This window comes from Pyrenophora tritici-repentis, chromosome 1 (genome assembly GCF_003171515.1).
Source record: "Pyrenophora tritici-repentis strain M4 chromosome 1, whole genome shotgun sequence".
In the NCBI taxonomy this organism is placed as follows: Eukaryota; Fungi; Ascomycota; class Dothideomycetes; order Pleosporales; family Pleosporaceae; genus Pyrenophora; species Pyrenophora tritici-repentis.
In genome coordinates this window covers 970,738-983,578 of record NC_089390.1, presented here as the reverse complement: position 1 = coordinate 983,578, position 12,841 = coordinate 970,738, and the positions used below count along the sequence as shown (strand labels likewise).

The following is a 12,841-nucleotide window of genomic DNA, read 5'->3' as shown; positions in this document are numbered from 1 at the left end:
GCGATTAGTGCGGCTGACCACAAGTCTCAAGTAGCTTATCCAGACCTTGTGTCACGGTTTGGGGTCTCTCCTGCTCTGCTCCTGTAGTCGCAACTTACCTTTGTAATGGACCGATGCCTATCTGGGACTAGCGCTGTTTACGGTCACCCACCTACATATACAGTTCGTAGCCTCATACAATACCACCTCAGTTCAATCCTTTAATTCTTCCAGCACTCACCATCCCCCACAGCTTGATTATGTGATCAAGTCAAGCTGCTCACCATCTCATCAAGCTCCACTCGAGCCAGTCAGCCGGCTTGACTTGACTTGACTTGCTTGTTGGAAAGTCTGGTTGCGTTAACCCCTTGTGCCTCCGGATGAGCGTAGATCTCACAACACCAAACTTTTTTGCAATTTTGTTGTAACTAAACTGTTCTCCTGGCTTCAACGCGTCGATTGCGGCTATCGCGGCATCGATTGGATTCATATTGGTGGAGTTATTGGTGGTTGCGGTGAAAGAAATTTTGATGCGGGGTTGCGCATCTGAGGCACTTGCGCATCTCACGCACGGACACGGTACCTATGGACTCGTCCTCACAGCTTACATCCCGAGGTTGTCCCGAGGTCGCCGCCAATATATTTAGCGCGCTCAACCTTGTTCTAGGTGAAGTTATTCTAGCCTAGCGCTTACTGTACAGCCTCGCATTAACAGCAACTTATTATTATTATTATTATTATATTTCCATTAGAGTCCTGTATCAGTCGGTGACTATGTAGGACTTTGGCTAAGCCGTTCTATGTATGTTGTTCAATATGGAGTTTCTATAGGTCTTGTACAATTTGGAGGATAGTTGCGTAGTCCAATTTCCGAGCTAGTCTTCCATTGGCGCGGGTGCTAAAGAGCAGTGTGGTGAACAGAAAGAGATGTAACAGCGAGCTCTTTGCGAAAAGAAATATTGTTTGTAGTTTTATACAGTGTCTGTCTGTTGTTTTGTGTAGGCGTCTGTATATAGGGATCTACAAGAGAGAGAATAGATCTATACAGCTATTGCCTGGTCGATGTTTTGCTCGTGCGTGTGCTAGTGAAAGCAGGTGCTGGAGCGGTTCGGTATATGGGGTCGGTATATCGAGTCGGTTTAGGGCGTTCGGTAGAGAGGGTATTTGGTGTAGGCGTCTGTATATAGGGATCTACAAGACAGAATAGATCTATACAGCTATTACCTAGTCGATGTTTTGGGCGTTTTGGTGTAGGCGTCTGTATACAGGAATCTATTATAACCTAACAATAATAGACCTATACAGCTATTGCCTAGTCGATGTTTTGCTCGTGCGTGTGCTAGTGAAAGCAGGTGCTAGAGCGGTTCGGTATATGGGGTCGGTATATCGAGTCGGTTTAGGGCGTTCGGTGGAGAGGGTATTTGGTGTAGGCGTCTGTATATAGGGATCTACAAGACAGAATAGATCTATACAGCTATTACCTAGTCGATGTTTTGGGCGTTTTGGTGTAGGCGTCTGTATACAGGAATCTATTATAACCTAACAATAATAGACCTATACAGCTATTGCCTAGTCGATGTTTTGCTCGTGCGTGTGCTAGTGAAAGCAGGTGCTAGAGCGGTTCGGTATATGGGGTCGGTATATCGAGTCGGTTTAGGGCGTTCGGTGGAGAGGGTATTTGGTGTAGGCGTCTGTATATAGGGATCTACAAGAGAGAGAATAGATCTATACATCTAGTGCCTGGTCGGTGTTTTGCTCGTGCGTGTGCTAGTGAAAGCAGGTGCTAGAGCGGTTCGGTATATGGGTCGGTATATCGAGTCGGTTTAGGGCGTTCGGTGGAGAGGGTATTTGGTGTAGGCGTCTGTATATAGGGATCTACAAGAGAGATAGTAGATCTATACATCTAGTGCCTGGTCGGTGTTTTGCTCGTGCGTGTGCTAGTGAAAGCAGGTGCTAGAGCGGTTCGGTATATGGGGTCGGTATATCGAGTCGGTTTAGGTCGTTCGGTGGAGAGGGCTTTTGGTGTAGGCGTCTGTATATAGGGATCTACAGAGAGAGAATAGATCTATACATCTAGTGCCTGGTCGGTGTTTTGCTCGTGAGTGTGCTGGTGACAGCAGGTGCTGGAGCGGTTCGGTATATGGGTCGGTATATCGAGTTGGTTTAGGGCGTTCGGGTATAGGTAGCATCTAGATATATAGGCCTATTACTTTGCAGCAATAGAGATATATACCTAAGGAAGAGCCGTTGCTCTGTCGGTTTCGTAGAGGGTGCCTTCGATCGAACATCTAAAATCAGTTGGCGCACGGGCCATTTGCAGAGATTTCTCTCAACTAAGGCCAGGTAACAACTCTGTCAAAGTTGCAGCGGCCAGCGCGCCCGCCACAACGCCTGCACGCAAAAGCAGACGTTGGAAACTGATTCTAGGAAGGCATTTCAATGGAATTGAGATGAAAAAAGGGTAATCCAGGACCTTTTTGTCATCTCGAAAAGTTGGTGTTCGATGTAACAGCAACTTATGTACTGTATTCAGGACCACTTTATGGATAATTGTGCCGCCAAGATTACCGTATACAGGAAAATTAAGAGTTTTTGTGGCAGTCGCGAGGGAGAAAACTAGGCTTCCCGTTCGCCCAGCTGTCAGATTGAGGCGAGGTTTTGCTCCATGATCGAGCCGATGGTGGTTGGGGAAGGACATGAGACCCCCAAACCAGGGCTAGCGCCGGGACTTAGCACTGCCAAGCCCGAGGCGAGGCCACCTCCCACAGACAGAGCCGTAGACAGACACAGAGAATACACACTTGATCCCATCCATAAAAATCTGACACCAGCCCTATTTAAGTAAGATACCGGCGGATTGTCAGGCCTACGCAATGCGAGGTGTACAATATATACTATTCTACCACGATGATCAGGAGTTCACTGATCATACGTACCTTTTTGGTTGCATAGTGTTGGGAATCGAACCTGCGGTAGATAAGGCAGCTGGTTGCTGCATGCACGAGCTTGGATTACACGGCTGACTAAGCCGTATGGTCCGAGCTCTAGCTGCTGCCTTACTGCCGACCTCCCTCCACCTCCATAGAACAACAAGAACAATCACAATGATTTCAACTCGTTGCAACGAAGGTGATTCCGATACCTTAGCCGTATCAACACATAGCGTAGTGGGCGTAGACCTACGTTCTGACACGGATTAGTAGTTAGGTAGGTAACTACTAGCGAATCCCTGCTGTTGTATGTTTTTGCTATTTTTATTACTCCATCTCTATGACTCACATCTGTTGTATGCTTTAAAGGTTACGCAGTGGAGTTTTTTTGCGGTTTTGAGGTTGTCTTCTGCAGAATTACAGGATGTTGGTTGAGTTGGCCACTTCTGGAACGTCGCAGGTAGATAACACGAGCTCAGCTTCTTTCCATAGCCCTTAATCACGCAGATAATAACATGAGATGTGATTGAATTCTTGCTCAACGTGGGATGTCCCATTCATTGAAAGTGCAGTATCTTTTCCGAGACGATCCGCGGCCCTGGCTGGAATGGCAGATTATGGACACGGGCCCGCCCTTACTGCATGCTACAAAAATCCGATAGTGGATATTGATAAACATCTTCTCCACAGAGGCATTGACCGTATCCGACTATCAATTAAAGGACGGACGCTGGTGATTGCAGCATTGGCAAACGGCGATGACCATAGCTCTGCTTACCTAGTCATAGTTCAAGAGGTGGCCCGACCGACGAAAGGGAAGATGACGAAAGGGCCGAAGATTGGACTCCACATTTGTCGGTACGCATACAAGTCTCCGCAGCATCCGCAGCAGAATCATCGTTGCCACAAGCTTACGCTAACACTAGGGGCAAGTTAGCCGATACTAGTATTCTCGGTGGTCCAGAGATGTCAACAAGCAAGTCAAGCTGGCTTGATTCTTATCGATTGCAGATCACAGACAATATAGAGGCTCGTGCACAGTGGCACGTCCCAGAGAATGGTCTGTGATCTGCAATCGATAAGAATCAAGCCAGCTTGACTTGCTTGTTGACATCTCTGCGGTGGTCTATAATATGAAATTGTACAAGGTTATACGAGGTACGCCCGTCGGTGTATATACAATCTCAACTCGATCTTACTTCGGGCTGACCAATGCAAAGCGGTTAGAATGTTCACAGTATTGATAAAAACAAAGCACATTTTCATATATTTATACAAGCCGCAGTAATAAACTTTTTCAGCACACCCCCATTTTACTCACAACTCCATCTACGTCGACTTTACGCATTTGACTCGGTGCAGGCATCTGTCGGCATCTTCGTCAAGCGTTTTGTTGCCTTACCAAAGTACCAAAAACAGTGTCCATCACAATGAAGACTGCCATTGCGTCGATCCTTGTGCTGGCTTCGGCTGTCCTTGCGGGCCCTGATTTGTCCGTAAACACTGGGCGTTCTATCGGAAATCTAATCACAGGCAATTCGCTACAGCTTGGAAAGAGACAGAGTTCCGTGAAGGATTCACTTACAGGCAACAATACCGATCCGGGTATCGGCTACTTCGAGCAGCCAATAGATCACAACAACCCCAGCCTTGGAACATTCAAGATACGATATCTTTGGAGTAATGAGCATTGGAAAGGCCCAGGTTCTCCAATCGTCGTCTTCACCCCTGGCCAGGCCAATATATCCAGCTACTATGCCATTTTCGACAAGTTCAACGAGACCTTGATGTACCAAAACACCGCCCAGCTAGCCTACGAAGTCGGTGCCGCTTTGGTGCTTGTTGAGAATCGATACTATGGCGAGTCTTCGCCGTACGAGGAGTTGACTACTGCAAACCTACAGTACTTGAATCAAGACCAAGTCATGCACGACTTGGTCAACTTCGCCAAAAACGCCAAGTTACCATTCAGTCCTAACAGCACCGCTTCCAACGTCCCCTGGATTCTTACTGGCGGCTCATACTCCGGTGCTGTGGCTACCTATGTTGCTGACAAGCTCCCTGGTACCTACTGGGCTTACTACACCTCCAGTGCTGTGGTGCAGTCTCAGGATGAGTTTTGGAAAGCAAACTTGGCTTTCCAGAAGTATGGGCCGAAGAATTGCACAAAAGACGTTGCGGCCGTTGTCGGTCACATTGACCAAGTCTTCTCACGTGGCATCGAGAGCGAAAAAGTCGCCATCAAAACCATGTTTGGCATGAAAAACCTCACACACGACTATGACTTTCTCCAGGTCCTTGCCGGTGATCCAGCATTGTGGGCTGGCCAGAAATTGTACTATAGAACAGAAGCAGAAAACCGGGACTTCAATGACATATACAAATGGTGTGATGCCATCGAAGGTGCTTGGGATACAGTCACACAAAATTACACCAACGCTACCCTTCCTGGTGCTGAAGGTGTAGGCATGCAGAAAGCGCTCAAAAACTGGGCAGGCTGGTGGACAAATGTCTTGCTCCCCACTTACTGCTTGGATAGATTTGGAAGTTATTACCCTGGACTTTACGAGGAGAACAGTACCTACTGTCTCGAGTCGGTCGACCCTAATGATCCGTTTTTCACCGACTTGAGGGTTCGAAATCCCTGGGTTCGACAATCTTGGTGGATGCAATGTAACGAGGCTGCGTATACATGGGCGGGTGCACCCAAAGGAGTCCCCACCGTCGCCAGCAGTCTGCTCACAGTTGCTGAATTCACCAGAATATGCAAGAAATTGTTTCCCACAGGGCCCAAAGGGGAGAAGGTTGGCAGGCGCACGCAAGACCAGTACAACGCCCACTTTGGCGGGTGGAACATCAAAGGCACCAAGCGACTGCTTCATGTTAATGGCGAAATGGACTACTGGTTACCGGCTACTTTTGCGGCTCCCCAACGACCCGGCGGTCCTCTACAGAGCACACCTGAAGTTCCTACGTGGGTCATTCCGGGCGGGCTGCATTGTACTGATTTCAACATGTGGGATGAAGGTCGTTACAATAAAGATGTTTTAAGGGTAACTGGTGAGGTTCGTGCTCAGCTCAGGAAGTGGATATCTGAATGGCCGGGTTACCACGGGAAGATACCATCGATATAGCTTTCCGTGACGTACAATGGAACGGGGCTTTAGGCGTCATTGTATGGATATGGAGATTGTGTTGCACGAATATGCATAGTAGCTGGTAGCATCACAGATCAAGACCCTTGTATGGATAAAACGTGCAAGACTTGGGTCTCTAGTGAGCTATAAACTTGTCTCGTATTTCTTGTACTACTCGCGTCGAGGTGTGCTCTACGACACAGCTTGCATGGTCATTTCTAATATCAGTTCGTGCAACAGACACGGTGGTAGTACTGGACAGGAGTAGAGGATGGATACCAGTGCGTATATACAAAAAGCGCATATTGGTATAACCCAAAACACGCCTTGGTGAAAATAGAGCGGCGAAGTATAGAAAATCAAAAGTCCACATGATCCACATCAGCACTTGACGGATCGTTGCCCAATTGCATACCAGAACCATGCAAAATCGGGAACTCGAGGATATGCCAAGGTAATCTATCCCAACCCGAAAACGCCTCCCAGCGCTATTGCCTTGCACTGACAGACGCGCTGCCGAAAATCAAATGTTGCGCGTAAAGATATATCCATGTTGAGTGCGTACAATGGAGCCCGGCTTACATGGAGCCCATGGCGATAAGGGCCTCGATGGCGTCGCGTTCAGCACCGGATCCAGCAACACCAGTAGATGCATCAAAAATATGAGAGGTCGAAGAGTTGCCCGCGTTCACGACGTGATTGCCACGGGATGCATTAGGAACAGTAAGGAAATATTTGAATGTAGGTGTGCCGGCGTGAGGCTGAGGCAGAGAGTGGGCCTGGGCGGATATGCTCCGGTAGCGCGGGTTGCTGGTCTGCGTTCGGCTTAGATAGTTGTAATCGCGGTGTTCTCGGCGCGGTCCGCAGCGGGTCTCGCGAAGAGCTTCAGGGTCCATATTTGCCCAATCTTCCTGGTCGGTGTCGTCGTTTAGTTCTTCTTCTAAATCCATATCCGAGGCCGAGTCGGAGTCGGTGCTGCCTTCAGAGTCGTCCAGCGACATCTTGTCGGCCATGTCCTCGTCATCGCCCTGGCGATGGGGCGACCACGAGCCAGCGTTCCAGCTGCCAGAGTAGACGTCGCGTTCTTGTCGCAGCTTGGAGATGTGAGGACTGCCCCCTATGCTATCGACACTCGCCGGTGGTGTCCGCCCGTTTCCAGAGCGCTTGCCACCGATGGGCATCCCTCGGGCCTGGGACGAAGAGCCGGCTACGCTCCAGCGCCCCCAGCCGACCTTCTCAAACTTGACCTCCCCGTGGAGACCGCCGCCAGCGCGATGTTCCAGCGCAGCGACGACTAACCTGCGCGCCTTTGCAGGGGGAAGTCCGGAGAAGCCCGGGACCGCCTGTGTCAGATGCGCCATCATTTCGCGGATGGGCATGGCGCCGTGGCCGACGATGATGTCCGGCAGGTGGTGCTTGGCCAGCATCAGCGCTGTAATCTGACGTGTCGCATCCAGGCCTGCCAGCGCCTCCTTGGACAGGGCCGAGGGCTGGTCCTGCGCTGCCGCGTGCTCTACAGCATCTTGTAGGTCGATATCCATGGACTCGTCCGGTGTCTGTACGCGCCCAGCCACGGGCATGGGGCGCCGTTTCTGCGCAGGCAGCGTCGGGGAGATGGAGCTCGGGGGCGTGGGGAGGGTGCCGGTCGAGGTAGCATGGCCACTATCCTGGCGCCCAAAGGCCATGGCGATGTTGGACACGGGCTTGTGGGCGATAGCAGCCATGTTTGGGTTGCGAGGCAGGGGCGGACGGGATGAGTCAGAGCGCAAGTTGTTGTGCAGTCGCGATGGGTGGAGAGAGGTCTGGGAACTAAAAAGAACTAGGAGTCAGCAAGTTGGGGGCGGGTACTAGGACGTGGTGTCGTCGAGGTTGCGCGGCAGACGTACCTGGACTTCGTCGGTCTTCGTCGGTCTTCGGTATGAGTCGGTATGAGCTGTCGGATATTACGTGTGTTGTTGTTCGGGCAGCGAGTCGAATACGGGCGTGTGGTGGGAGCAGATGATAGAGATGCGGTATGCGACAGGTACAAAGCAACTAGCAGGCGTATATCTATTCGCGTTGTGGTGTTGTATTTGTGTCAAGCTTCAGCGATGTAGCTTGTGCCTTCACCGTTCCGAGACGTTTAGCGATCGGCGATCAGCGAGTCGGTGACGGGGGGATGCAAACGGCGGTCGGAACAAACAAAGCTAATTACAACAAAGGGGTAGCAGCGTAAATTTGCTCAGGAGCAAGATGGCTATGGGCAAAAGGTCAAAATTGCAGTGTGGGATGTGTTGTGAGTCTTCGCAGATGGCAGGGACTCATGATAAGGACCGTCTGCTGGTTCCGAAGGCAGCTGGAACCAAGGAACACGCGCGCATCTGACAACCCCCGACGGGAAGCTACGGCTCGTGCCCCTGCTCATCCCATGATTCGTTCGGCACCACCAGACGGACTGCGACGACTGCCACACTTCAGACAAGCGTCATGACATTTCGCCCCCTCGCTGCAGCAGGGACTCGCCGCGTGCGCCGTCGAAGCAGGGCAATTTTACAACGACACAAGCTTTACCCCGTCTACGTCTGTCTGGTCGACCTCTCGTGTCTGGGGGCCTCATTACTGTGCTTGCTGAGACACTCCCTTTGTGCGATCCGTTTGCAGCCGAGCCACCCCATCCCGCCGTCTGCATCGGCTCTTTGTGTAGGCCATCCAACTATCCCATGCTGCCCGGCCCCAGAAGGCGATTGGCCTTATCGCGTTGCGGGGTCCATCCCACATTCTATTACTCCGACTTCGCTTTATGCCCAACTGATCATGGCATTTCATGGCATTAGCACACACGATGCAACAGGGCGAGACATTGTGGGATAATACGACCGCAACTATCCAACGAGTGACGTGAGCAGCCCGGCTTGGGGCCAAGGTGCGCCGGCGTGGATAATGCCTCAGCCATGATGATTCGCGTTGACGACATACTTTGTGACGGCCTAGTGAGGTTAGCGATGCAACTACACAAACTTGAAATTCCGATTCGGAACGACGTACCGATTTGAGCACGTTGATCTGCTGGTTCGTGCGATTAAACACGGCGCGGTACTTTTCCAGGTTCTGCTGAACCACATCGTTGCGTGTAGTGCGGCCCTCGCAGATGGCTTTCATCTGAACCTCCATCTATCCGAGTGTTAGTCGCCGTGACCAATACCCCACGCAGAGTGACACTTACTTCCTTCCGTAGAAATGGCTTGCTAAGACTCGTCTCAAATCCTACATTGTCGTATCCCTCGATAAGCGCGACACCCAGTGTCGTTGGAATGAACTCTTGCACCCCGCTCGTCCCTCCGCCATCCTGACCAACTGCTGCGCCGCCTCTCCCGCCGCGCCCGCCTCGTCCACCTCTTCCTCTACCTCGACCTCTGTCTGTACCAGCAACTGCTGCGCCGCCTCCTTTGGCTCGCGCAATTACGTATTCCCGCTTTTGAATCGTGGCAATGTGTTCAGCCATGGTAGCGTCTGTGCCAATGCCATTCGCGTCCATTAGCGAGATAAGCTCGGGTTCGGTGAGGTAACTTGGTGCACATGTCTGGCCGTCTTGCATGTTCGCCTCTGTCGGTTCAAATGTTTCGCCCACTGCGTACTTGGGAAGCACCTGGCTACTTTCCCACTTGTCGTATGGGTAAACGTCGAGGTAGTTGCGTGCGATGACAGTCAGACCGTGCGCGTGGAAGAACTCGCCGCCATAATCAATCTCAATGTCCGTAGCTTCACCGACAGCGTCTTCGGAGCAGCATGCGAGAAAGCGACGGACGACAAACTCGTACACCGTTCGCTCCCTATCGTTGAGCTGCGTAGGCGCGACGTAGTTTACAGGGTGGATGGGCGGATGGGCTTTGTCGTTGTTGCGGCCCTGGCGAGGTTGATGAAACCCGCCGTTCATGAGATTCTGCGCGAATGGACCCCAGCGACCGTCTTGAGTTTGCCTTCCAACAAGTGTCCGTAGATCCATGGCGCGGTCAAACTGATCTGTTTCGGTACGCGGGTAACTGATCCATCCTTTGGTATAGAGCTCTTCAGCCACCTTCATGACGTCCTGCGAAGTCATGCGTAGGAACCTACTTCCCATCTTCTGCAGTTCTACAGTCGTCAGAGGCAACGGCTTCCACTTGCTAGTCGGCTTTTTACTCATCTTGACGACCTTTGCCGTCTTTGCAAGTAAGCATTTCTCGAAGATGATTGTGACGGCCATGCGATCAAATAAATGGCCGCGTCGCCAGCTAAACCTGACGTCTACCTTGTCTTTTGTCTGCTCTAACTCTTTTGTGTGCCCTACTTTGATGTACCAAAACGGCTCAGGGACAAAGTTTCGGACGCGCAGATAGCGATCGACAACAAAGCCCAAGGTCGGGAATTGGCAGGAGCCGTAGCTAATGACCTTGCCACGCTCTTCGCCTTGTTGAGGGATCATGTTTTGAAGCGCAAATGTTTGCATGCGCGTGAAGGCTGCGCCCAGGCGAAGATCTAGTTCCATACGCGCCGAGACGGCTTCAGCCTGCGCTTCATCCAAGCGGATGGGGTTCTGCGAGGCCTGGATGACATGACTGACTTGTTGTTAGCTGCAAAGACTTGACTTGAGATGGAGTACAAACGCTCTCTCAATGTTGCTGAAGCGCGCTCTCCAGACCTGCATGTTTGGATTCGCTTTTAGCGCAATATCGCGGATCTCACTTCCAATATGCTCCCCTTCGCGATCGCAGTCGGTCCATATATACAAGATGGATGCATATCGGGCTTGCGCTTCAATGTTGCTCGCCACGACCTTTTTGTCCTAGACCTAGTCAGTGTAGACCGACAGACAGCAAACAGCAGCCTGGTCATACCTGTGCTATGCTGGAAACTATCGGAGCATCGAACAATGCCGATGGCGGACAAGAGTGCCATTTCTTGAACTGATCGTTAAAGTCTCGATGCACAATGTGACCCGCGACACATGTAAAGGTTACGGAGCAATTGCCCCAGGGATTGAAGCGGAAGTCGAACTTGTAGTTTTTGACATATTGAATGCCACGGACGTTTTCCTGTCTATAGTCAGAGTTCCATCCTTATTTCAAGTCTAGTATACTTACAGCACGGGCTTGGCCACCCAAGTGGTTCGCGACTGCTTTTGCAATCGAAGGCTTCTCCGCCACACACAACACTCGGGTCATACCTCACAGGTATGGACTTTTGCATACAAGCGAACTCTTACGTAGGATCAAGCCCAGGGATAGCGGTCATGTGAAAACGCGACAAGGCTGTAAGCGCGCTCGGTCGCAGCACGGGTCATCCCCGCTAAGCGATCGGATGTCTGGGAAAACACAAGCAGCGATTCATGAGGTCATTGCACCTCCCACAACAAGCGCTGCCTCCACCACACGAGGGGCATCGCAACATCGTCGCTCGCAGGACCACCTCTTCATCATGCCCGACCCACGTACCTACATCGATATGGCGCTGCCACTCGTCAAGACGCTGCCCGAATGTGCCGATTACTTCAAGACGGTGGAGCCGTTCATCCCGCAACTCTACGAGCTCCCGGCCAAGGTTGCAGCTCACATTACCGATGCGCAGGCGTTGAAGGAGCTCTATCTCAATACGAATCCGCTCATCTCATCGCTGGCGTTTGCCGCCATGTTCCTTCCGCCCATCGTGCTCGTCCTTTCCGAAATCAACAAGAACTATTCTCAGATTGACCGTCTGTGGAGCTTGCTACCTGCGTTTTACAATATACACTACGCCGTATGGGCGCACCTCAATGGCCTACCGACAATGAAGCTCGATCACGTCATGGCAGTATCCATCATCTGGAGCGCTCGCTTGACCTTCAATTACTGGCGCAAAGGCGGGTACCAGGTGGGCAGCGAGGATTACAGGTGGATCATTGTAAAGGACTACATTGGAGGGCCGGCCATGTTTGTATTCAATATGACCTTCATCTCGCTCTACCAGAGTGTAAGTGACCAGGCCTTGCGCGTGGACATATTGCTGATGCTTATAGATCCTCCTCTGGCTACTCACCGCGCCCACATACGTCCTACTTCTTGCCTCGCGTATCAGTGGCAATGGTGTTACCTCATACGATACCCTTTTCGGTCGCGGCATGCTCGTTCTCGTCGTCTTGGAATTCTTTGCCGACCAAGCACAATGGAACTTTTACAAGGCAAGAGGTGCATACCATAAGACAGCCAAGGTGCCGTCTGAGTACAAGTACACTCGGGAGCAGCTCGATCGCGGCTTCAACACCACCGGACTCTTCGCCTGGTCGCGCCACCCCAACTTCGCTGCCGAGCAGGCCTTCTGGGTGGCTCTATACCAATGGGGCTGCTTGGAGACCGAGACGTACGCCAATTGGGCCGGTGTAGGTGCTCTTGCATACCTGCTCCTTTTCCAGGGCAGCACGTGGCTCACTGAATTGTTGAGTGCGGGCAAATATCCGGAGTACAAGGTATACCAAGAGCGCGTGGGCAGGTTCCTCCCCAACTTTAGGACCAAGAGTATGGATGCGCCGCTCAACGATAAGGAGCAGAAAAAGGTCAACAACGCAAAGGCAGGCAAGGGCGCAATCAAGACTAAATAGAGATGTCATGGACAACCTTGCAGCCCTGGATATATGGTAGCGATGGGTTTGGTAACAAGGAGTGTGTGAGTTGTTAGAATGAACATTCTGGTTGGGCGTGGTCTTCAAGGACCTGTTTTTCTGTCGTGGTTGACTATGCATCGTGGGTGTGATATGTTTATCTGGAGAAGATGATCCCACTTCATGAGCAGGCCGAGTCGTGTACA

The 12,841-nt window shown here is 51.4% G+C and overlaps 4 protein-coding genes across 4 annotated transcripts; 2 read left to right on the top strand and 2 right to left on the bottom strand.

Moving 5' to 3' along the window:
• Positions 1 to 4,339: 4,339 nt before the first annotated feature.
• Positions 4,340 to 6,043, top strand: PtrM4_003770 (serine carboxypeptidase; the record flags this gene model as incomplete). Its single annotated transcript, XM_001930418.2, has 1 exon — positions 4,340 to 6,043. One exon carries the CDS (start codon positions 4,340 to 4,342, stop codon positions 6,041 to 6,043), a length of 1,704 nt encoding a protein of 567 aa, XP_001930453.1.
• A 581-nt stretch (positions 6,044 to 6,624) lies between these two features.
• Positions 6,625 to 7,770, bottom strand: PtrM4_003760 (Nucleosome binding factor SPN, SPT16 subunit; the record flags this gene model as incomplete). The annotated part of the gene is made up of 1 exon (XM_001930417.1): positions 6,625 to 7,770. One exon carries the CDS (start codon positions 7,768 to 7,770, stop codon positions 6,625 to 6,627), a length of 1,146 nt encoding a protein of 381 aa, XP_001930452.1.
• A 1,200-nt stretch (positions 7,771 to 8,970) lies between these two features.
• On the bottom strand, positions 8,971 to 9,184 carry PtrM4_003750 (uncharacterized protein; the record flags this gene model as incomplete). The annotated part of the gene is made up of 2 exons (XM_001930416.2): positions 8,971 to 9,012; positions 9,071 to 9,184. The coding sequence occupies 2 exons, from the start codon at positions 9,182 to 9,184 to the stop codon at positions 8,971 to 8,973; spliced, it is 156 nt and encodes a 51-aa protein (XP_001930451.2).
• Positions 9,185 to 11,479: 2,295 nt separating this feature from the next.
• On the top strand, positions 11,480 to 12,635 carry PtrM4_003740 (DUF1295 domain protein; the record flags this gene model as incomplete). Its single annotated transcript, XM_001930415.1, has 2 exons — positions 11,480 to 12,010; positions 12,057 to 12,635. The coding sequence occupies 2 exons, from the start codon at positions 11,480 to 11,482 to the stop codon at positions 12,633 to 12,635; spliced, it is 1,110 nt and encodes a 369-aa protein (XP_001930450.1).
• Between the last annotated feature and the right edge of the window lie 206 nt (positions 12,636 to 12,841).